The sequence below is a fragment of the Crocodylus porosus genome, unplaced genomic scaffold (genome assembly GCF_001723895.1).
Source record: "Crocodylus porosus isolate Cpor-Errol unplaced genomic scaffold, CroPor_comp1, whole genome shotgun sequence".
NCBI lineage: Eukaryota > Metazoa > Chordata > Crocodylia > Crocodylidae > Crocodylus > Crocodylus porosus.
In genome coordinates this window covers 100,397,098-100,421,761 of record NW_017728943.1, presented here as the reverse complement: position 1 = coordinate 100,421,761, position 24,664 = coordinate 100,397,098, and the positions used below count along the sequence as shown (strand labels likewise).

The window sequence follows — 24,664 nt, the reverse complement described above, 5'->3', positions numbered from 1 at the left end:
TGTCTGTCCAACCTGCTCTTGAAAACTTCCAGGGATGGAGATTCCACAACTTCTCTAGGTAGCCTGTTCCAGTGCTTGACTACCCTTGCAGTCAGACAGTTCCTCCTGCTCTTCAACCAAATTTCTTTTGCTGCATCTTGAGGCCATTGCTCCCATTTCTGTCACCTTCAGCAGAGAGAAAAGCCCATCTCCATGCTCTCTCTAATTGCATTTCCGGTATTTGATGGCTGTTATCAAAATTCCCCTCAGGCCTCTCTTCTCCAGACTAAATAATTCTTGTTCTTTCAGTCTTTCCTCATAAGTCACACTTCTCAGGCTCCTAATCATTTTTGTTGCTCTGCACTGGAATTCTTCCAATCTGTCCACAGACTTCGTGAAGTGTACAGTATTCCAGGTGAGACCTCACCAGTGCAGAATACAGTGGAAGTACACTTCCCTTGGTTTTCAAGCGACTCTCCCATTAATACAACTCAATATTCTGTTGGCTTTTTTTTCTTTTTCATAATAAGGGCACACTGTTGGCTCATATTCAGCTTATAGTCCACCATAACCCTTGAGTTCTTCTTTACAGTACTGCAGCCTAGTGAATAGTTCCCCATTTTGTATTTGTGCTTACAGTTATTCTAATCCAAGTGTAGGACTTTGCACTTGCCCTTGTTGAATTTCATTTGGTTGATTTTCAGACCATTCCTCCAGGTCATTCTGGATCTTAGTCCTGCCCTTTTAACCAACTGGAGGTGGAAGGAGGATGGGTTGGCCACCGTCTTGGCTGTTTCCCTTTGTGCTTCTCTACCCTGGCAGGCTGCTTCAGTGGCTGTGAGACCACTGGCTCCCACTGGGCAACCAACATTTTATTTTCAGTAAGTAAGGTTTTTTTTTTCCCAGCGATTCTAAAGATTCTCTGTAAAAACACAAATTCCACAATTTTCTCCTCTTTTCCATGACAAATGGATTTCTAGGATCCCTGTTAATTAGTTGTTGAGCACGATGTTAGGTATCTACCTTACAGTACTTTCTCATAGTCTGTATGTCCTTACCTTCTTAATGAAAATGCCTTGGGAGACAGTATACCTCCCTAAGGATAAGGTGCATTGGCATCCAGAAGAAAAGACTAGCTTTGAATCTCATCTGATTGATTGCAGACCACTTTTCCAGTCTATCCAGGTAATTCTGGATACTAGCCCTGCCCTCCACAGTGTCTGTTTAGTTGAAGGTTATTTGAAGAAAAATGAAGTGAGAAGTTAAGAGTAAGCTTTTGGAACAGTCTACATGAAAGTCTTGGGAGTTACACTTACATATTTAACTTTTCCTGACATATTTATATACCTTCATGTTAGTGTTTTAGTAAAACACAAATGCAATTTTTGAAGTACCTGATTTTTTTCTTTTTAAAATAAAAATCTACTTGTATATTTTTAAAGTTAGAAGGAAAATGGAAGAGAAACTATTAAATAGATTCTGTACCTCATTCATTTTTAGCACAAGTAGAACAGTTTTGTATGTCTATAGCAATTTTTTACATAAACTACTGATATGAAAACAGACTGTTTTTAATTTTTCCCTGTTCTGAGGGCTCAGTTCAAAATGCAAAGCTCAATATGCTGCTGAATTATAGGGACCTTTTCTTAGTGATATAGTCTTGCAATAATAATTTTAATTACATAAAATGGCAATCGAACATTGTGTAGGGGACCATCTGCCTCAGAACTAGCTTTTGTTGCTTGATTATTATGATGGGACTTACTTGATTTGATATTTTTATGCATACAATGCTTTTAACTATAAGTAAAATTAGAATTTAGGATTTTTCTTATGTAGAATTGCATTGACACATTTTGTATATCTAATACATGTTTGAATTTTTTGGGCCACGATTTAAAAGAAGAACTGTAGGCTGTGTTAGTAAAATATGCATGTGAATGCGAGAAACTGAGTGAGAGCGAAAGATTTATGCAAAATTGCTATGCAAGGATCATTTTACATATTATAATTTGCTGTTTTTTGTAAATGTGAGTTCAGTGCTGCACCAAACATGTGTAAATGAGTGTTTTGAGGGTGCCTGTTCATTCATGCTTGTGTGAAAATCAAAGAGCATGTGTGGGGCCTGTTTTATTTTATTGCAGTGATCAGGATAACTTTGTTGGATCCTAAGAACTGGAAAAAAGATGTGATTTATCCTGCCAAAGTCAGAATAATTGTGAAAACTAAATGAATTAACTTGTATACATACTTAAAAAAAAAGTTGGTACCTTTAAAACATGGCTGTGTTTTGCAAATCATCCTGGGCATGAGGAAAAGAGAAAATATACAGAAGGGGGAAGGGAGGAGAGCCATGTTACAGCTGTTTTATCACATATCCAATCTACAGTATTGTCAGTTTCTTTGTTGTGCTTAAAAAGAAATCAGTGTACTGCCTGCATGTTCTGAAGTAATTGGTTTCAGATGCTGCTGTATTTTAAGCCTAAAAAATTATACAAACATTTTAATGACATTTTCTTGATTTTCTTAGATGGTCTGGGTCACCTCATGCCTGCAGGCTCTCTTCATAAAAAGAAACTGGCAAAGAGACCAGGATACATGAGACCAGAAGCTCAGCAACAAATAGAGTTTCAGCCTCCTGCTGACTGCAAGCCATTCAACCCAAAGGGGCTTAAACATGGCAGTAAGCCTTGTGCGGACTTCAAGAATTGCTCTCTGCACAGACAAGGCAAAAATGACTTTGAATTCTCACATTGTAATTCATCTGTAAACAGCACCGTAGTTACCACCAGTGCGGTAATGTCATCAACCACTGCTGGAAATACACCAGGGAGCTGCAGAAATCTATCAGATCACAGGAGTCGGCACTCAGAAAACGTAATTATGCAGGTTTGCCCTGGAGCTGCCATATGCAAAGGAGACTTCTCACCTGTACGCACTTCAGCTACGTGGCAGACTGACTTACTAACAACTGCATGGCAGACAAGCCATAGTGGGAGAGCAGAGGACCTGCAAAAAATGTGCACTGTCAAAGAGAAGGAAGTGAACAATTACTGTGAACATGAAAACAAAGAAGTCCTTTCTCACTCTCCAGTTTCTCAAGATAGCTTTAATTCAAGTTTTAGCTTCATACAGCTCTCTCTGAACTCAGGTTATGAAAGAAATACCACCGAAAGCCAGTCAGATGGCAGGGGAGCTGAATGTGTTCTACAAACAAATGTAACAGGAAAAATGGACAAAGTGAATTTGGGTGAACTCGGAGAAGGAGGAAGAAGTTCTCATAAGGACCTGGGGGCTTCATCTTGCCTGTGTAGGCATAGTGAGGATTATAAGTATGCAAGAGAGACCATTTGGAATGATAAACTGCAGGATTGTGAGACTGTATCTCTTTCAGATACAGATGCAACATTTTCATGCTCCACAGATACTTCAGATGCAGCATCTGCTGGTTCTTCTATTACCTCAGGCTATGAAAGTAGCTTTACTATTAGTGATCACAACTGGGACACCCTGATGAGGAAATATGAGCCTGTACTCCTGGACTGCTTACTTGGCAACCGTAGTACATTAAAGGTTGGTAATCATGCTCCCTGTTCATGTTCATTTGGTAGTAAGAATTTTTAGACCAATCAATCTTTGGACAGCTGCTGGAGACAGGAAATGACTGACTGCTGGGGCATTTCTATCTAGAGATTTGCAGCAACGTGGTGCATGGTTAAAAGAGGAGGAACCATGACAGTATGTTTGTTTCCTTAATTTTCTGTTAAAAATACAGCTGGCTTTTTTTTTTACCCACTGTTGTAATGGCCACTATTACAGTTTCAGTAGTTTTCAGTGATCTTCATTTCCTTTTCTAACAGATTCTGCACCAACTTGATTTCTGAATTAAACAGCTGCTACCTCCCTCCAGAGGTGGCTGTATATTAGTGATTGATTGACTTGTCTATACATATGTATGTGTGGAGGTTTGGGGGAAGGTAGAGCTGACTGGAAATGTTCCTGTGAAATTTGCTCTCACTCAACTGCAGTAATATGTCAAAAATGCCACTTTTCTCAGGAACTGCTGACAAACTTTCTTTTGAGAGGGGATTTCTCAGTCCTAGATGGAAGTTTTGGTCAACATGAAATGGACCCAGTCCAGAATAGCCAGTAGTCTAGTAATTAGGCACTTGCCATGGATGTGAGAGACTCAGGTTCAAATGATTATTCAGGACCGGGGACCTGAATTTCCATATACTCCATTTTGAGAGGGGTGCTCAATACAGTTGATTAGAGAGTCCTGTCCATGGAGAAACCTCAGAAGGCCTCAGTGTTTCTCGCAGAACAGAATGGGAAATGTTTTGAAATCCTTCACAGCTTTGCAAGATTGGAAAATTGTTTTTTGCTCATCTGTAATGTAAGGCCAGATTCTGGTTTGGGCTGTGTAAATGAACAGCAGTAGTTCAGAGCAAGGGCTTGCCAGCCAAATCTGGCCAGCGGACTTGATTCTTTTGCAGCCTTGGGTGTTGGGGGGCTTTGGTGTTGGGAGCTTTCCCCATGTTGCCTCTGGGAGAAACGGTGGTGTTATTGGCTGTGTCTTAGTGCCTGACTGTCCATTTGCCTCTGAACCCAGCTGGGTCAGGCCAAGCACGGGTCTAGAGTCCAACACTGGGGTAACTGTTGTCCCGATTTTGAAGCCTTTCTAGAACTACACAAACCTTGTTGCCGATCTTCCCTGTCCAGGACTCTGGAGGGGTATTCTGGAGAAGGACTTGGAGGTGAAATGGCACAGTCAGCTCAATTTAGTACATTGGAAAAGACATAGTCTGACTAGTTGTTTCTGGCAGGGGGATGCTTGTGCAGTTGAGGACAGGGAGGAACCAGCTTTTTGCTAATACTATTTATGCAGATGTTATCATATGTGTTCACTAGGGGAAATTACCTTCTTTCAGTCCTGAAAGAATAGTGTGGCCATAAGCTTCAGTATTTTGGGAAGCAAGTGCTATGTTAATATACATTAGTGCTATGTTAATATAAATTAATTGCAAGCATAATCAACATTTAAAATGGTCTGCTTTCCTTTCAATAGGCCCTCTTAATGGCAACATTTGCTTGTCTTGTGCTGTAGATCAGAGGTGTTCCAAATCTGGTACATGGGGCTTTCCATGGCTCCAGAAATTTGGCAGCAGGAAGGTCGTGGCACCACTCCCCCACTGCCAAATTTCTGGACCAGTGGAGATCCCAGGGCCCTGTGTGCTGGATTATGTGCCAGCAGGGCCCAATCCTTGAATTCAGGGGGCTGGGAGGGGCTGGTGCTGGGTCCCTGAGACCCAATTCTGGCACACTTGAGTGGGAGAGGGCAGTTTCAGGCCCCCAGGATCCAATGGGGTGCTGCTAGGCTCTTGGGCCCAATCCTGGCATGCATGGGTGGTGCTAGGCTCCCAGGGACCAATCTCAGTGCATGGGGGCAGCAGGGGGCAATGTCAGGCCTGAGGGCCTGATCCTGGCTTGCTGGGCTCAATCTGTCCTGCAGATCAGCCTCACCCCACTTATCTGGCTGCAGCTGCCTTTAGGCTATGGGGGCTAAAGGTTGAGCACCACTGCTCTAGATGCATGTTTAAAGTTACTCTGTTCATTTAGTAAAGAAATAATTATTTTTATCCCAAATGCAGCTTTCTTTGAACCTTTATTTTAATGATTTTACTTGTTGAGCCTTAGAATCTTAATGTTAATGAGTCTGTTTTGGAAAAAAAAAACTGTAGAAGTAGTTACTGTTAAGGGAACAAAATCTGACATTACTAAAAATGCTAACAGTAAATTTTTCCTTTTTGAAAATAATTCTTCTTGTACAGATGAAGATTTCATCAGTTGAAATGCACAGTGTTTTTGATAATTCCTTTCTAATTTCTTCAGATTTAAGATGCTGTGCAGCAGTAATATTGGTAGGTCAGCTGTGAGACACCATATGTTATAGACTTCATCCTATCAAAGACAGTGCACTTGGAAAATGACACGGTTTTACTTCCCAGATATTGATTAGTAATGTACAATACTAGCAGGTACAATGGAAACAACTATATTAAATACCCCTCCATAAAAAAGGCCCCCAAAATAACCCCCCACTCCTCAAACAAACCCAACCCCTAGCCCCTGAACCCAAATCCAAGTCCAAACCCTCAGTACTGCAGTCTTCTGTTTGTGGTGTCATATCTTTTTCACATCCTGAGTTAGGCAGTGGCAACTCTTCAGAGAGCCCGCTTCTCCAACAACATGCATTCTTCCCCAGCCTTAAAAAGGAAAAAGTCAAGTTGGCCCAGGTGGGTTCTCTGTCAATGGAGGAATTCTTGGTGGAGGAGGCCTGTGGGACCTGTTTTCTGTTCTTTATTTTGGATGGTGTCAGATGATGACTACTTAACAAAAAGGCAAAACTTTAGTATGTGCATTGATCTGTTTCTGGCTTGATCCTTGTAATGGTCTGTTCACTGATCTACTTTCATCTACCATATTTTGGTTGCATGCTAGCCAGGATCTGGTAGCCCATGTGAGTTTTTATTTGAATGTGGCTTTCTAACATTTCTCATTAGCTACCCCATTTCTATGTATGTGTTACCCTAGTAGTTAAGGACTTCCACTTGGGGCATAGTTTTATTTGAGAAATCTTATTCTGTTGCTGCTGCTACAGCCTGGACAGAGCACCTGTTAAGTGACAGCAGGCATGATGGGAGGTGTGGGGCAGAGGCTGCAGGAGGTGAGACAAGGGAAAGAGGTAGGGCCTGAGGCTGGGGGAGCAGAAACTATGATGTTGGGGAGGAGAGGTACCCTCCCCCCCCAACCTCATACTCAATTGCAAGGCAAGGGGCTTCCCTCCATGTGATGCTGTGAGGGAGGGGAGACCTCTTCTTGGCATCAGGCAAAAATGGTACTTTATATAAGAATTCTTAAATTTCAGGGTGTGGGGTTATGTACTGTTTCTTTGGCCAGGTCTGTACTAGAAAAATGATGTCAGTATACTTTTGCCATGAAACCCTCTGAGTGCAGAAGCAGCTGGTTAAATCTGAAGCAGTAAGTGAAGCAGGAATGGGGATAGAAAAGGATCTAGAGCAGAAACTTCCAGGTGAAGCTTTAGGTACATATTTGTGTTTCCTTCCAACGCACATTCCCTGTTGATTGCAAAGGGGCGGGGGAGGCTTTTGGAAATATTTGCCACAGGAAAGATTTGTTGAAAATTTAGAACTGAATGTAATGGACCAGTCTAAGCTGGGAAGGCCACCTTTCAAAGGAAGTTGACTCCAGGCTCAAATAAGAAGACATTATTTTTCCCCACTGTCCCTTGTTTATTCATATAGTATATTGGTACTTTTTTGCATTCATTTGTGGGTGCAAATGGGGTTTGCAGGGTAAATTCTTGGATTTGCTGTGTGCAGATGTGTGTACCAAAAATTGCATTGCTAGAAATTTGTGCATTCAAACTTACAGAGAGCATAAACAAAAATCGGGGATGGATTATGATTGTAACTTATAGTTGAGCATTTGAAGTAATAAATAGGGTATGGAGGCTTTTCATGAGTATGTCACTTTGGTTCCTTTCAATATATAAGACAAAGGTTTTCCATATATCTTAAATCTTGCTACACACATCTGGACTAAAGCCCTCTTCAGCACAGGTGGCTATAGACTGGCTTCAGAATATGTCTCCCCCATTGATGAGTGGTGGATTTAGCTCAGCTGGACATGTTGTACTGCTGATTATAGTGATTGTCTTGATACCACATAGAAATTACAATAATAATATATATCCTTTCGTTTTGTTTTGCCACAGATAAAAGCCTTAATGTTAAGGCTTCAGAGGCTACAAGAAAAAGCAGTAGAGGAAGATGATTATGATAAAGGTGAGACTTTTTCTTCATATTTTCCATATAGTTTCATCTGTTGGCTTTCATTTAAAAAATGTTGTTTAATAGTTGCTACAATGCTAATGAAGCAATGAATAATAGTGAGGAGCTCAGGGAGTATTTAGCAGTATTGTTTACTCTGTAGTACAGCAGGATGAAGAAATTAAAGAAAGAAGCATGTCAGCAATAGGTAGCACAGGCAACAGTTTATTGTATTGAGGCATCCTCAAGTGAGAAGTTCGGCATGCAGATATTCACTAACTGGATCAGCTGCATTTGAATATTATGACTTAAAAATTCAGAAGCAAATGAAAGACTTACACGGAGCAAGGAGGTACTTACTGCTGCTGAAGCATAATTTCTTGTTTACCACAATTAGTCACTGCAGTATAGCAGAGACCAGAAATAATGGTGAGGATGGCAATGCTAGAAGCACCTATTACAAGTTGCAATAACAGCTTTTACAGGTGTATGGTATGATATCTTGTGGGGCTAACTGAAGTTGAAACAAATTAACTCATCTGAGTAAAAGGATGTAACCTTGCATTATGTATGTATTGTCTCCAGGAAAATACAACTGCAGGAGAATATCCCACATTTAAGTGATACTTTTCATCCTAAAAGTATATTAACATTGTTATATGCTATATGCATATAGATGTGTACAGGTGCCAGGCACAGGTCAGGAGTGTGAAGGGCTGGGTTCACATTTCAAAGTACCCAATGAGTTATACCAGTGGCTCGAGCCCCCAACCAGAAATGTGGGAACACCAAATTTGACTGGGGTGTTACACACAAACAAATCTCCATTCCTGTAAGCAATATAAACCAACAAATACAAATCTATTACCAAATCACAAACAAAAAAAAAATGAAAGAACAAATCCTTAAACACAGTATAAATATTATCTCTACAACTACAGTTCATGGATTGAACCCCTTTAGAGAGACTTTGGCCAGTCTGGGATTTGTGTCTCCGCAAAGACTGAGTTTCAGGGTCCATACCGGAGCATGTGGTTCACCACACATTGGTGGTTTGGTTGTGGTGCAAGGGATCCCTCGCTACTTCTGGAGAAATGGTTGAGAAGCTGTGTGAGGGGAGTGATTGTGGCTCCAGCCAGCATACGTGCACCCTAAAACTTCTGGGCTGGGCTGCATGGCCTGCTGAAACAGAAACTGCAGGACAAATTCAAAAGGGAGCCAGGTTGATTACTGGCTATGGCTGGCTCCAACCACACAGCTTGGCTGGAGTCAAGGACTGCTAAAAGAAACAAAGTGGGGAAAGCCAGGCCTACCCTCTGGGCCTGGGCTGCAGGCAGTCTGGGTCACATAGCTCCACTGGGACCAGAAGGCTACAAACCTCAACCCTGGCCCCAAGCAGGGAGAGCTTCAACCTTTTCCAATCTAGCAGAATTAGAAACTTCCAGGTTTCAACCCTGTTTAAAAACTGCCAGCCCTAATTCCTGGCCAGCCAACCCAAGGAATCAATACCTTCCTCCCTGGTATTAATCTCTTAAAACCTCAGAAAAGGAGGAGAGAGGAGTTCCCAGACCCTGGGATACTTTTTTCTTTCTCTCTCTCCTCTCCTTGAGTTTCCCTTTCTCTAGCTGCAGATTCCTTCTCCCCTTGGAGGGGACTTTTCTCTTCAGCAGGTCATAGCAACTTCTCTCCCCTCCAGACCAGCCTAGCTGACCTTATATCCCTTAGCATGACATCGTTTTAGCCTTGTCCAGTCAGGGAGTGCCATGCTTCAGTTTCTCTCTTAACCAGTCTACCTGCAGAAGCTTCTGCTTCCCCTGGCTACTTAGGCCATAAGATTTTATATATCTTACCCAAATACAAGACCCCAGGTTTCTTTGTGCAGAGCACATGGCCCGAACAACAGGAGCCATCTTGCCCACATAGCCGAAAAAAGGGAAATACAGAAAACTCTCTCTCTCTCTCTCTCTCTCTCTCTCTCTCTCTCTGCAACTGACGGAGCACACTGCCATATACAGCACAAGTGTGTGTGGGTGTTACGTATTATAACTGGATCATCTAGTGATGCATATATTTAAGGCTGTTTAATGCTTCCATTATAAATGTCTACTTTCAGATACTTATACTTCGACAAAGTGGCGTTGTTGGTGGAAACTTTCCATAAGAAGTCCACTGTGTGTTTTAAAAAGTTTGGGAAGTTTTAAGTAAAGTCTCTTCAGCTCTTTTTGAGAAGGTCCCTTCCGACCCTACAAACTATGAAACTATGAGATTGGGGACTGACTTTGTCAGTTCCACATGGCAACTGGATGCATGAGGGGTGTAAGCTTATGTCCATATAAAATTTTGTCCAGAGCTGGCCCAATTTATAAGCAACAGAAAAGTATCTTTTGTACAAGCTCAGTACAGGTTGTTCAGCCCTTTTGCCTTGACTTTTCGTAGTGTTTCTGCATTGTGTATGCTCAGGCCTTGCTGACAGTGTTCCAACTTGCTTTTCCTTCCCTAGCAAAAGGTTCTGTTTAGGGAAATGTGGACTGGATTAGGAATCAGTAAACCCTGAATTGAAATCCTGAACTTCCTACTTTGCTATTGAGTGGGACCTCCATTCTGACTCTGTCCAAGGCAGAGAAGTATAATTCCCCATATTTTTTACCGAAAAAGGTACCTCAGATGATGTTGCAAGATCCTTCTAGCAGAGTTGCAAAGAGAACCTAGGTCTTGATAGTATGTCAGAGTTTAGTAATACTGTGCAATCTGTGTAGTTGACTGTTGTCTGTAACCTGTGTTTTAGGGTGGGTAAAGGGACCATCTTTTCCACATTGGAAGGCAGGACACATGCCTGTCAGCCCCCAACTCTGCCAGCGGCATGGCCAGGCCAGTGCCCAACTGCATTCTAGCCCCAGGCACCAACTTACTAGGGGTGACAGCCTCACAGTGTTACCCTTGCAGCAGGAGCAGCAAGGGTATCCACATATTGTGTTGCTGCTGTAGGAGCAACAGCTGAGGCGGGCAGACTATGCTGCAGCTGTGGCAGCAGCATCTGGGGACTGTTTTTGAGTCTTCGACATAAGGTAAGACTCCCAGCCCCATACTGTTCCGTTGATCTTGGAACCCTTGCCCCCTGACACCCAGTGGTACCTCTCCACCCCTGTCTCCACAGTCCCACTCTTCTGCAGGGTTTGCCCATAGTGCAAACCCTGCTTGTTATACCTCTGCTCTAATGACCAGATTATGCTCAGCTCCCAATATTCTGGTGCTACTGAACATATAATTTTGTAACCCTCTTGGAAGTGTGTGCCTCCCTCTAGTGGCTGGTTCATATAGGAAACAAGTCTACTAAGGGTACGTGCAAATGTTATATTTATTTCAGCCTAACCAAAGTTAGGTTGATCTAAATGCCTGGCCATGCATGTATTCACAGGGTGTAAATTACCCAAAATATGGTGCATCTGCCTCAGGAAGTGAGCTAACTTTAGATCGATAAAAGGTTAACCCAGTCTACAAAAGGTTACCCTGACTTAGCGAATGCCTGCCCATGTTCACAGCACAGCCCTGGGTCTGGGAAAGCCCAGCCACTTGCTCCAGCCTCCACGCTGTGCTGTTCTGACCTCTCCAACTCTGACTGGGTTGTTTTTGGCTCCCTCACCGGCCTTCCCCAGCTTTGCCAGTGCATTTCCCCACCTGGACCCACAAATCCCTCTGATCCTCCCAGCCCTCTTCCACTTTGTAGTTACTTTCCTTGGGATGCCTGAACCACTCCTGGCAGCAGCGAACACCTGTACGCTCTGCAACTGGTTTAGGTTTAGGCAGGTTCCACTCTGATGTTCCACCTTATTAATTTAACTCAAGTTGGGGCTTTGCAACAAGACTGAGATACTGCTGGGACCTGCTGGAATCCACTGATATGCAAGCGGGAGTAGGAAAACTAAATTGTGTTTACATGTAGGACTGGGTTAGGATAAAATGTCCTATGTATGGGAACAGACTTGAATAACATACTTCTGTTAAACAGGCAGTTCCTCTGAGATCTTTCCTTCCTGTTGAGTCAACTTTGTTTCTGAACTGAGAGTGAGAGCAGGTAAATAAGGGCAGAGACTTGTTGTGAAACAGCTAATCTGCAGGTCCTGGGCCTGCATTTCCTCACCAGTCCCCTCTGTTTGACACCGGTGAGCCCACATCTGAAGTACTGAGTCCAGTTTTGGGCCCCCCACTATAAAAAGGATACAGAGAAATTGGAGAGAGTCCAGTGGTGGGCAGCAGAAATGGTTAGGGGCCCAGGGCACATGACTTATGAGGAGAGGCTGAGGGAACTTGGTTTATTTAGTCTGGAGAAGAGAAGACCGAGGGGAGATTTAATAGCAGTCTTCAGCTACCTGAAGTGGGATTCAAAAGAGGTTAGGGTTAGAGCAAGACTGTTCTCAGTGGTGGTAGATGACAGAACAAGGAGCAATGGTCTCAAGTTGCAGCAAGGGAAGTTTAGGTTAGATATTAGGAAGAATTTTCTCACCAGGAGGATAGTAAAACACTGGAACAGGTTACCCAGAGAGGCTGTGGACCCTCCATTCTTGGAGGGTGTTTTAGACCTGGCTAGTCAAAGGCTTGGCTGGGATGATCTATTTGGGGATGGTCCTGCTTTGACCAGGAGGGTGGATTAGATGACCTCCTGAGGTTCCTTCCACCCCCCGTTTTCTATGATGTACCTCTCAGTAAGTGAGATTGTAAACCAGGGCAGCTTGGCCTTAGAATGAAACAGTCTATGTTGCTTTGACTGATTGTGGGGTAATTGTGAAGGCTGTTGAGGTACAGTTAAGTCCTTGTCCCCCTCTGAATTACAAGCACACACATACTTATGGCTATCTATGTGCATGCAATTACTCTGCATGGTTCAAAGTCAGGAAAAAACGTGAGTGGATGGAAGCAGGGAAGGCTTTTGCAGTCAGAATGGAAGTGGGATTAATTAATAGTCCTTTGCAGGCCTCTAGGTGAAGTATTAGACCTGTGCTGTAAATCTGAAGGTCCTAGGTTCAAGCTCTGCTGATTATACAAGTGTTGGAGGATCATTTTGGTTTCACATTATGAAATTCTTTTCCTGATTTCTGTTAAAATAATAAAGTTGCAAAGTCAATTTTGTAAGGTGACAGAAATTGTCATGAGGTTTCCCATGCATCTTTAATTCTGCCCCATGATGCATATGCATTATGACATGATACTTGATGACATGCTCACATATTTTTTTGGACAAAAATCTGTACCTTGTTCAGGACATAGGATATAGAGTGTTCAGTAAAAGAGACAGCTGTTCAATGTGTCTTTTCATTTTCATCATTTAGTGTGCAGCATCATGCCGTATTTACTGTATACCCTCCAAACTGTGTACTGTGAATGCCCTTCTGAAAGCCATGAAATAGTTGCATTAGATTTGGTACCTAACTGAGAACTAAGAAGTGAAATATGAGAACCGAATTAGCGACCAACTGAAAATTCTTATCCAAATGACTTGTCTAACATCATGTAGGAAGTGTGCAGCAGAGAGTACCTAGTTCTCACTAGTGGGAACAGTACCGTTTTTTCTTGTTGCATAGCTGTTCATTTATTATACTTCCTTGCTCCTCCAACAACTTAGGAAGAGGTTCTGGAACCTGTGTCATTTGCTATCCATCTTCTGCACTTAATGAAGGAGTGGCTTTGGGGGGCAGAGACTCAGTATGCAACTAAAGATAGAATAATATGTACATAGAGATAGGGTCAAATTTTCAGTACCTGGACCCCATTTTCAAAAGTGACCTAGGCACTGGAAGAAAACCTTAGTCTTATTTAAAGTTGTTAAGATTTATGTGCCTAGAACACTTTTAAAATTGGAACTTTGCTTCTGAAGTCATGTACAGGGTGAGTTATTTTTAAATCTGAGTATTTAAAAATGCATACTCATGTGAACTTAATTCTAGCTTCTCTTTATTTTTGAGAGCTTTACCTATTTTTTTGTCTTGAAGCTCTATGTTTGTCTCCAATGAAATCCTTAGCCAACTTTTTCTGACTACTTTTCATTATTTTCCTGACATCTGAGCTGACTTCTCAAGTTTTTTCTTTGTGAAATGCACACTACTCATCTCAGGGGAAAGACTGGTAGACAATGTACAGTGCAGCAGGAAGAATTAGAACTGTGATCTTCCTCCTTCTTTGTGTGCTGTTGTCCATTTCTTTTTGCTTCTAGCAAGACTGCATCCTACTGAGAAGTGAAGTTTTAAAATTTTTCAAAAAGCCAATGGATTGTCTAGCACCAATTTCCATGTAAAACTTCGTAAATCTGTAATGACTCTCTTTTGTGAAGTGATTTTTTCCTCCCCCTTTCCATGCCTCTAGCAAGGAATGGAGATGCTGAATGTCTCTTACCAAAAATGAAATGTTTAAGTATGAATGGGGAAAAACAAACTGAAACAGTGATTTGAAAATATAGTAGGCATTAATGGAAACAAAAAATACATAGTGACTTCTCCATTCAAAAGGAGAGCTGCTGTTCAAGTTATAGTATATAGCAGGGGTTGTCAACCAGGGGTACTTGAAAAGGCCCTAGGGGGTATACGTGGGCAGGCAGGGATGGAGTGTCTCCGTACACCATCCTGCACAGGCACCACCCACCCGGCCACATGTGGGGATGGGGGAAGCTCACACATGGCAGCTGCTGTCGTTTTGCATCTGGTTGGCTGCCCGCATGCCCCAGCCCCCGCCCTGCTCCGTATCCAGCTGCATGACCCCCCCCCTGCTCTGTATCCATCCACGTTCTGCCCCTACCCCCTGCTCTGAGGCCAGCTGCGTGCTCCCCGCTCCCAGCCCCATTCCTCATCCGGCTGCTGGGGGCACACTGATCCAAAAAGGTTGAAACCCTCTGGCATATAGAAATGTAGTTGTTTGCCACAGACTACTGGTCCATCTAGTTTGAGGATGCTTCAAAGGAGTAATGTACTGCATGCATGCCAGCTGTGGGCAGTGCCATTGGAAGTCTGAATGATGGGTACGAGGTGATCTGTTCATATCCGGAAATAGGAAATTTGCTTATTGCCAAAAATAGCATAGTTTGCAAGGGAGCAAATTCTAGCAGTGGTTTTAAGATTAGTCACTTCTCTTTAGCTGCAGTACATGATAAGTACCAAAGTAATAGATTGCCAGTCCCTGATCTTTTCAAATTCCTCTGTAGTTTGGAGGAAGACATTCTTTTTTGAATTAGATTCAATGGGTAGGAATTCCCCAACAGTACAATTTTAATGTGGGTTTCTGTTCTTGAGTCTTTCAGTTTCTTTGTAAATAAAACACAGGGGTTTTTTTTATACTAAAACATACAAAACATTGGTTGTACTTGGAAGAGATTAAAGGCCATTTTTTATTTAAAAAATGGGCAGAACAGTCACTGGAGTGAACAGGCACATGTTAATTGAATTGTACAGAAAACCAATGATAAGATGAGCTTGAAGGACCCCATAATTGCAAAATCTTATTGCAGACATTGATCCTCTTTTCTATGATCCTGTTCTTTGTAATTGCTATAGTGGGTTTTTTAATTTCAAAATTCTGGAAATTAAATGTAAATAGAATGAGATCTGTTCTTCTGGGAGGTGAAGTTAATGTATTATATTCTCAGTTGTATTTTAGCTTGTTCTATTACCATGGAAAAAGAGTATTATATAAACATATTGTTAATGGTTTTTCAGAGAGGAGAAAAAATACTCTTCTTTCCATCTACTGTGTGTCAAGAGGGTTAAAGGTATGGATATTAACAAATTAATAGTCCTCCTCTAAATAGCCAAGGCATTAAATGACAGGTTCTGAAATTCAGGCTGATTCTAAGGGATGATGCTGAGTTGCAACTTCAACACATTTGAAAAATGTTGATGTTAACATCTTTTATTTCCTCCCACCCAGCAAAGCCATTTCTTTGTTGTCCTTTCCATTCAGTCCTTAACAATCTCCTTTGCCATGGTGCTTACAACATAAACTTTACCATGGCTAGTCTGCTGGAACTGCACTTATCTCCTTCTACTTCCTCCGATTTGTTACATTACACTTAAGGTACAAACAGATCTTGTCTTTGGAGTGGGATCAGCTGTGCTGGGACACATCCTGGCACAGCTGATCTGCTTTGCTGGCATCTACAGTAGTAGCCTGGGGCCATTGTCCCATGTGGTTAGACCACTGTGGCTTCTGAGGTCTGATCCTGCAGAACAAGAACCCCAGGTGCCATGCCCCAACCTGGGACGTGTCTGCAAGCTGTGGAACCTGCAAGCTAGGGAACCTGCACTTGCAGATGGACTCCCTGATTCAAGGCATAGCAGTCTGTAGACGCATGTCCTGAGTCAGGGCATGGCAATGAGGTACACAATCCACAGAAATTCCCTCCAAGAGGATTCTCACAGCGCAGGACGTCAAGGGGGGCGGGGAACCCTCATGCAGCTTCCTTGGCTTGCAGGCAGCGTATAGTGGTCTGATATGCACGGTGCAAGAATGCCTTGCTGGGGAATTCCTAGGGTGTGCTATGAGATGTCTTCCCACTGTGACTACCTTTGGTTGTGGTAGTGTTTTTGGGCACTTGGAGCATGGCAGTGGTGTAAGAGGTCTGTTTATTCTCAGCCTGTGCCTCCGTAAACAGTTTTTATGGTTGAATGAAGGAAGATGTCTGCTTGCATTCTTGCTGGGGGAGCAAGTGTTCACAAGATCCAGCTTAGGTTTAGGTGGCTTAGTTTAAACCATCTAAACCTAAGCTATGAGCAGTGTGTGCAGGCATTTGCAGGAGGGAAATAACTTGGTGGGGGAGGGGGGCTGGCGGGTCCGGGGGGCCTGCCTGGTTTGGGGGGTGGTATTGCCCGGTTCAGGAGGGGTAGTTGGCGGGCGGGGGCTAAAAATAGGCTGGTCAGGGTTGCAGCAGGGCTGGAGAAAACAGTACAGCCTTGGGGCTGGATGAGTGACTGGGCTTTCCCAGCCTGGGAGCTGTGCTGTGAGCGTGTGCAGGTGTTCACTAGGTCAGGTTTAATCTCATTAGGCTGGATTAACCCTTTATCAATCTAACATTTGTTCACCTGAGAGGTGAGGTGAAATAACTTGAGATTGGGTGTGCCATTTTTAGGGCAATCTAAACCTTGTGAATGCTTGCACGCCGGGACATTTATGTTGATCTAACCTTGGTTGATCTAAATGTAACGCTTGTATGTACCCTTAGATTGTGAGGCATGGACTGTCTTTTTTTAATTTTGTTATAGTTTTGTACCTTTTTACAATTCCCAGCCCACTAGGCTTCTGGTCTCTAAACGGCTCCTGATCATATAAATAATGAGCAGACTCAGTGCCAGTAGCATAGCTAGGGCAGGCACCCTGGTACTGACTTGTGCGGAAGGAAGGGGTACAAAAAAAAGTGGCTGCCACTGGCAGCCCTGTAATTGCAATTTCAAGGCAACCAGAAGTTGCCACGGCCTGTGTGCCCAGCTGCATCCTTATGCTGTTGCTCCATGCTGTGTATTGGCCAAGCAGTGCCAAAGCCTTCTATGAACCCATTTCATTGTATGCTGTTCCTCACTGAGGTATTTGGGTGAGATAATTATATTTCACCACACATTCTAGAATGAGTAATAAAAAGTGTAAAACCATGACATCTAACGTTTTGCATTTAAAATTAAACAGAGGAGCAAGAAAATTCAAGTGGTTCATTTGATTTTGTATTTACTTACAGTCTCCTCTTGATGGCCACATTTCTGTGTATTTTCTAAGCAGGTATAACACCCTGGGAATATGATAACAGCATTTTGCCTTACATAGCGTATAAGAGAAATTGGCCTGTTCTCCAAGGATCACTTGGAGTGTTGTCATGGCTCATTATTCATGATGGAGCTTGACAGCTCCAAGGTTAAACATGCTGCTGAATACAGAAAAGCAGCATATTTTTGTGTCTCTGGTGTTGGGCTTGCAAGGGGAGCAGCCTGTGGCCCTTTGTGTGTGGTGTGAGTTGCACATCTGAACATTTAAAAACCTGTTTGTGTTTCCCCTACTAGTTCCTGAGAGCTCCAAGAATTATTTTGTTACTTTTGGTAGCCCACGGTGGTGAGAGCAAGCTGAGGGTCTAGCCTGCTGTGGAGCTTCATTGATGGGTTGCTTGTGCATAGCTATTTGAAAAGTAATTTTTAAACCCTTTGTGCATATGTAACTGCATTTTATCTATGCAGGGCTGTGTACAGGTGACCTTGATGCTTGGAATTGGCAAAGAATGGTAACTTACCCTGTAGAGCGAGGTTCTCTTGGGAGTCGAAGGCAGGTGACTTATCAGAATACGATAGACTCCTGGAAACTCTGCTTTCAGACTGGCACAAAGAAAATTGCTACCATTTGCCATGATGAAGTCTGTCCTAGCTCAGTAAGCATGAATGGTAGGTATTTTGGAGACCTGTTATCCTGCATAAGCTTGAGCTCTTTTAGTTTCAATTCTTGAGTGCTGTCACATCTCAAAAGGTTAAGTGGGTTTGGGTGGTGTTAACTGGTATGCTGCTTCACTTGTTGGTGTGTCAAAGAACCTTGTCTGGCCACAGGGGCTCTGCTCTCTTTTCATCTTGCATCAGTTTTATTTCTTCACAATGAAATGCAAACCATATCCTTGTTTCTTCACATGGGATCTTCTGCAAGAAAATGGCTATGTCCTACAGGATTACATTCTTTAGGCTGCCTACCTGGGAGTCACCTCAAGCCTCTGTGCTCTCCTTCTCCTATTGAGCACCCAACTCCCTGTAAAAAGCTAGCAATGTGTGATCCCTAGGGCTTGTACCTGGTCTCTCAGAAAAGGGATATAGAATTATTAAAGAAATGTGGCTGTTTGTTCAGTGGCTGGTAACTTTCCTTTGGTTGCACTGAGACAGTGCTGTAAGTTGGTGTTAGACAGAGCTGTGGTATTAGAAGTGCCATCAGGGAAATGAGATACAATACAGAAATTTTTGAGAACTTTAATTGTTATGGTGAACTTTGCGTGAGCAGAGATGTGTTTGAACTGTAATCTCTTGGCCCGATTTATTACTTGGATAACTGGGTTCTGCATTTTTAGTTTCCCTTGTAGCTTAAATTGGTAAGGTACTCTATTTGCAGACAATAGTTTCTGTTAGGAGTCATCATTTTGCACTAAACACAAGAGCCAATTTGATTTTAAAATGTGAAACTTTTGTCAGTAGAGCTGCTCCACAATGCGGGGACAAAATTCACTTTTTCTTATATATATTTTTTTGTTGGTCTGAAATGGATTGCTTTGATGTGTTGATAACAAAGGTGTTTGTGTGAAATAGATGCTGCGGTGTAGGAAAGCTTTATCCTTCTTTTTGAGAAAGGAATATACAGTTGATCAGGAGGCCTGCTTGGAAGTGGTTTCCTGATAAATATAAGACCTGGCATTCATTCTTTTTTCCAGGATAAGAGAGAATGCAGCTGTTTAATCAATCTATTTTTGGAGGTAAGATCCTCCTTAATAATCTGTAAATGTTTGGTGACAAGAAACGAGATTGTTTAGCTTAGCATAAGGTGATGTCCAGACCAACAGGATAAGGTAAGATACGAGACTGCTGGAGAAGTAGATGCCCTTGGACAAAAGAGAGACCAGTACTCTTGGGAACTGCATAGTAAGCTACCTGCTATAAGGTTGAGAGCAACTTGGCTTAGGATGGATGGGACTATGAGAGTCCTGTTACATATGATTTTTCAGATATCTTAAGTTCCATGTTGCATCTTAAGCTTAGAGCCAATTTAGAGTTGCCTTCTGTAATCAGCTAGGCAGATTTTCTTTTGTCTTTTTATTTCCTGTCACTCTTAAAAGGAAGCAAGACCTGGTTTCAAGCTTTTAGATGATACTGAGATCAGTAGGAGTGATTATCTTATAAAAAAATAGCTCATGAAAAGTGTGCCAAAAAACTTATGCATTAAAGCTCATGAAAGGGATCCACAAAACAGATGAAGTACGAACAAGCCACTAATCAATTGTGACGTCTCAGAAAATGGCTTCATTTGATAAACCAATTTAGGAGGGGTAACAACATTATTCATTGTCCAGCAATGGACAATGGATAATGTCAGCCATTGGTTTCTCTGCTTGACTGTCAGGTTGCACAGTTCTAGTGCTGGTATTGGCTTTTATCATCCAGCAACTGGAATGAGGCCTACCAATTCATTTAATGTAGGCTGCAGAACAGTCAACCAGAAGGTACTGGTTTTGTCACTGGCAGTCTGGACAGACATTCTACCAGCACTGACTTAGACCTTTAAAAATGTTATTCCACCATCAATCCATTTAATTACGTATGTGATAGGCCCCCTCTACACGTTACATTTATGCTGCTCTCAACATGTTAATCTGTTAATCATGGCATAAATAGCAAGGGTGGTACACATACACTCAATTTAAGATGTCATAAAACATGAAGTGAACAGGAAGTCGCAAGGATATTAAGAACCCTTTTGAGGCTTATTAAACGTAGGGAAGAGTTATAGAAAAAACATTTGTCTGAGATTGTTTAGAAAGAGAGGTTCCGGCCTTGAGCAGGGGTTGGATTAGATAATTTACTGATGGCCCTTCTAGGTCCCCTCTACTGAAAGGACTTACTGAGGTCCCTTCTACTGCCTTTGACTTCTCTGATTCTAACCCATGCAACCTTGATATTGTCAGGAAACTGCCTTTTTGTGAGAATCTAGTGTGCTCTCTCACCCTTTAGTCTTTGCTGGTACAGGGATGTTGAATGGGTTGTTATGCTGCTGGGAGCTGGTTTGACCAAAATAAACCTACTGGCATTTAGGTGAACCTAGTGCTTGGAAGCTGACAACGCACCTTGCCATCTGGTGTTTAAAACTGATGGCACAGGTTACCCTTGTATGATAGTAAAGTTATATTTCTTAATTCATGATATGCCCAAGCTGTTCTTGGGCAGCCTGGCCAAGCTTTTAAATAGTTGTTAAAAAGTCTCTGAACAGAATATGTAGCTCTGCATGACTGAGCAGACTCCTTGCTGAATTGGGTTTTTTTTTGCTATAGAAAAATGCAGAATTCCAAGGGGTGTGGCATGCAATAAGTTATGTTGCCAGTCTGTATGAGCAGTACCTGCTGACAGCACATGATGCTGAGCTCCTGCTGCCCAGCCCATCTGTTTAGTTTGTACTTCCCACAGCCTGTTCACACCCCTTCCTTACAAACAGTTTAGCCCAGGCAGAAGAGGATTTTGCACCTAGTTAGGTGAGACTCCTAAAGGGAATGATTACTTGAGCTAATACCAAACAGCCTGTTCTCTTGTTTTATACTTAGCTTATAAACATGTTAGAGCAGAAACCATTATTTGCTTTGGTTCTGAAAGCACTTTGCATGATGGGCTTCTGGTTCATAACTAGGGCTCCTAGTTGCTGTGCTACTACAAATTTATAATAATTTATCTGTAATTGAGGCATCAAAATATACTTAACCATGCTACAAGCCAGTGGATTAGATCTGTTAGCCAGAGACTGATGCTTAAGTTCCTACAAACTTTCAACCTTCCTGGTGCACCATTTTGTGGAGAAACTAAGTACGGGGCTTCCTGTTTGTGAGAGAGATGATGAGATGGCTGGGTGTATATGTTCATGAATCTGAGAGAGTGGGTAATTGGGCTTGTGCATTTTACTGGGGCAAAACGGGAAGACCAGTAGTGTAACTAGCTGAATGTTGAGTTTCTCAGTGGGGTATGTCCAGGGGATCCTGATGGGGGCCCTCCATCATTTATGCCAACTCTGACTGGTAGGTGAGTTTGCCCCAGAACTCACCTTCTTCTTATCTTGCCTTATCTTTCTCTTATCTTTTCTTCTGTCTTTGTCAGAGGTATACCTGGTTTGTGCCCTAGGCAGCCACAGGCTCTAGGCGGTGTCCAGGATCCAGAGGGTTAAGGCAGAGCTCTCCAGGGTCCCAGCAGCTGTGGGCTCTGGCTGCATGGTGAGGGGGAAGGAGCCAGAGGATCTAAGGCAGCTATGAGGGAAGTGTTGGCTCTGGATTTTGGACCCAGATGCCTTATTCCAGGGGGAGGAGGGGGGAAACCCAACCCAAACATGACCTTTCCATTCAATACTAGACTATACAGTGATCACAGAAAAGAAACAATACAAGCAATCAAGCAATTCTATATATCTGCCAATCCTAGGGCTTTCATTAGAGTCAAGATACATCTGGCCAGGATGCAGGCTTCACTCTGAAGGCTCTCTTAGGTGTCAGATATCAGCATGTCAGCCACCTGGAAGTGGGATGCCGAGGCCCACCCCCACCAGTAGGGTGGATGAGATGAGCTGGTGGTGTGCCTTCTGTCCATGGGGGCCTCTGGGATCCCTCTCAGGGACCCTCTCAGAGAGGAGGACCCTTTGTTACTCTCTGGTCTCTGCTTCTGTATTCTTTTTCCCTCCTGATGATTCTTCATCCATGGGTATCACTGATTGGTCTCTCTGTGGTCGTCATACTGTCCACGTTCTGTTCTGGCAGCAGATTCCAAGGTCATCACATGCATACCCCTCCCAAAACAGGAATTTCAGGCCTCCCCTCTTTGGCCTTGTGAGCTGGTGCCACCCTATTTCATGTTATAGAACAGTGTAGTACATGCCCCCTGCCGAGTGCCAGGGAGAGCCTGGTGGTGCCACCAGTCCTATCCTGCAGTGGCGGCCTGCTGTTGTTCTGCGGACAGGTCTGGGGGCCTGTGCCTCCCTGGGAAGATCCCAGTGCAGCCCTCCAGCCCACAGCCCTCCTGGAGAGCATGTAGCAGCAAGAGCCATGCCCCACACTGCCCCCTGTACCCTCTTACAGTTCCAGCTGCTTTGCTGCCTGCTGCAGCCCCAGGAGCTACCAGTGGGCTGTGCCGCACACCTTCCCTGGTCTCAGCCTTGCTCCCTCCTTCCCTTACCGCTGTGGGAATGTATCTCTATCTGTTCCATTGTAAACTGGGTTTGCATTCTGCAAATTTGATGTATGTGCTGTTCTCCAGGAACGCATGTACTGTATAAATTGAGGGAAACCTGTATATCTGTTGACCTTGCGTCTGGGTTAGACATCCCATCTGCCTCAAAGGCTGTGTGAAACTGACTGTGCGCTGCACTTCAGGAGGGATGTGGACAACATGGAGAGGGTCCAGAGGAGGGCCACTCACATGATCGGGGGCAGCAGGGCAGGCCCTACGAGGAGAGGCTACGGGACCTGAACCTGTTCAGCCTTCAGAAGAGAAGGCTGAGGGGGGACCTGGTGGCCATCTACAACCTGGCCAAGGGAGACCAGCAGGCTATGGGAGAGTCCCTGTTCCCCCGAGCACTACTTCCCAGTAATGAGGAATAATCACCATAAGTTGATGGAGAGTAGATTCAGACTAGATATCAGGAGGCACTACTTCACAGTCAGGGCGGCTAGGATCTGGAACCAACTTCCAAGCGAAGTGGTGCTCGCTCCTACCCCGGGGGGTCTTCAAAAGGAGGCTAGATAGGCACCTAGCCAGGGTCGTTTGACCCCAGCATTCTTTCCTGCCATGGCAGGAGGTCAGACTTGATCTGCTCAGGTCCCTTCCGACCCTACCAACTATGAAACCAGGCCTTTAGAAATCAGTTAACCCCTGCTGCCCATCCTGAACCATTCGAATGCATAAGTATACCTATAAGCCAATTTCCAAAAAGTAAACCTTTTCAATATTGTTTTTAAGCCATCAGGAAGGTGTCCGCCAGCTAAGTTAAGCCTCTTCCCTGTTTCCCTGACAAGTGATGCTAAGCACCATACTGAGTGAAGAACTAAAGGCAGAGAGGTGTGCCTCCCACCTTGATTTGGTGGTAGTAGGGTTTGGGGGTGCACCTCACTGACTTTCTTCCTTGGCCCTTCCCCTGCTCTGTACAGTCATAGCCTATAGCTGCATCCCTTCCAACTCCCCCTTGCCTTCATTCTGGTGTGTCACCATCTTCATCAGTGCACAGGGCCTGTGACCCCTTGTCCACTCTTAGTTGCACTGCTGATCTTCCTCCGATTTTTCCCCAGTAAAATGTGCAAACCCATTTGCTCATACTCACAGATTCACAAACATATACACCCAGTCATCCTATTTACATCTTTCTTCCCCACAGCTGCCCAACATTCTAGTGTATGCATCTTTGGCCCCCTTCCAGCTCTTCAGTCCACAATGAGGTTGCAATGGGAAACTGGATGCTCCATGGATATTATAAATCTTCCTCTGGACAGTGTTGGGATGCAGAACTTAGAAGTACTTAAACTACTGCTGATGCTTCAGGAAGCTTTTTACAGAAGCCACCTGTACCTCCCCATATTCTTTGGCATCAGCTGAAGGAGATGCCTGTGGGAAAATCATAGGTGGCTCTGCAGAATGACATTTTCAAGCCGTTCCTCTAACAGTGTCTTCTCTAATGTGCTGGGAACCCAGCGGTGTTTAGGGGTTCCAGTTTTTGTCTTTATAGGGTGGATGATAATTGATGGGAGTATCTAAATATCTATTGGTAACATTAAAGCACTATTAAAAGATGAAGAGGATTCATGTGATGGACTAATAGGGCTGATATTTGGCAGCATGGGATAAGTGCTAAAATGAAGGATTTCTTTGGCTGCATCATAGCCAGGGATCAAACAAGAGTAAGGGCTAAGATCCATGGGATACTGTAGGAAACAGGACTTGCCTCCATGTCATTAGTGAGCAAAAATTTAAGCAGCTCATTCTCTTGTCTTTCCTAAGAATCTAGCATTGTTTTTTTTTTTTTTTTTTTTTTTTTTTTTTTTTTTGCACCAGTCCTGGAAGCACTGCAATACCAGGTCAATGCATGGAGTGGATGGAGCAAGCTCCAAT

The 24,664-nt window shown here is 43.4% G+C and overlaps 1 protein-coding gene across 2 annotated transcripts in view; it reads left to right on the top strand.

Moving 5' to 3' along the window:
* Positions 1-24,664, top strand: part of DISC1 (disrupted in schizophrenia 1) — a 373,039-nt gene that overhangs the window by 26,343 nt on the left and 322,032 nt on the right. For both annotated transcript variants that reach the window (XM_019549864.1, XM_019549863.1), the window contains exons 2-3: positions 2,510-3,552; positions 7,778-7,847. In XM_019549864.1, coding sequence (XP_019405409.1) covers positions 2,527-3,552; positions 7,778-7,847 — 1,096 coding nt within the window. In that variant the 5' untranslated portion in view covers positions 2,510-2,526. The remainder of the gene's footprint in view (positions 1-2,509; positions 3,553-7,777; positions 7,848-24,664) is intronic.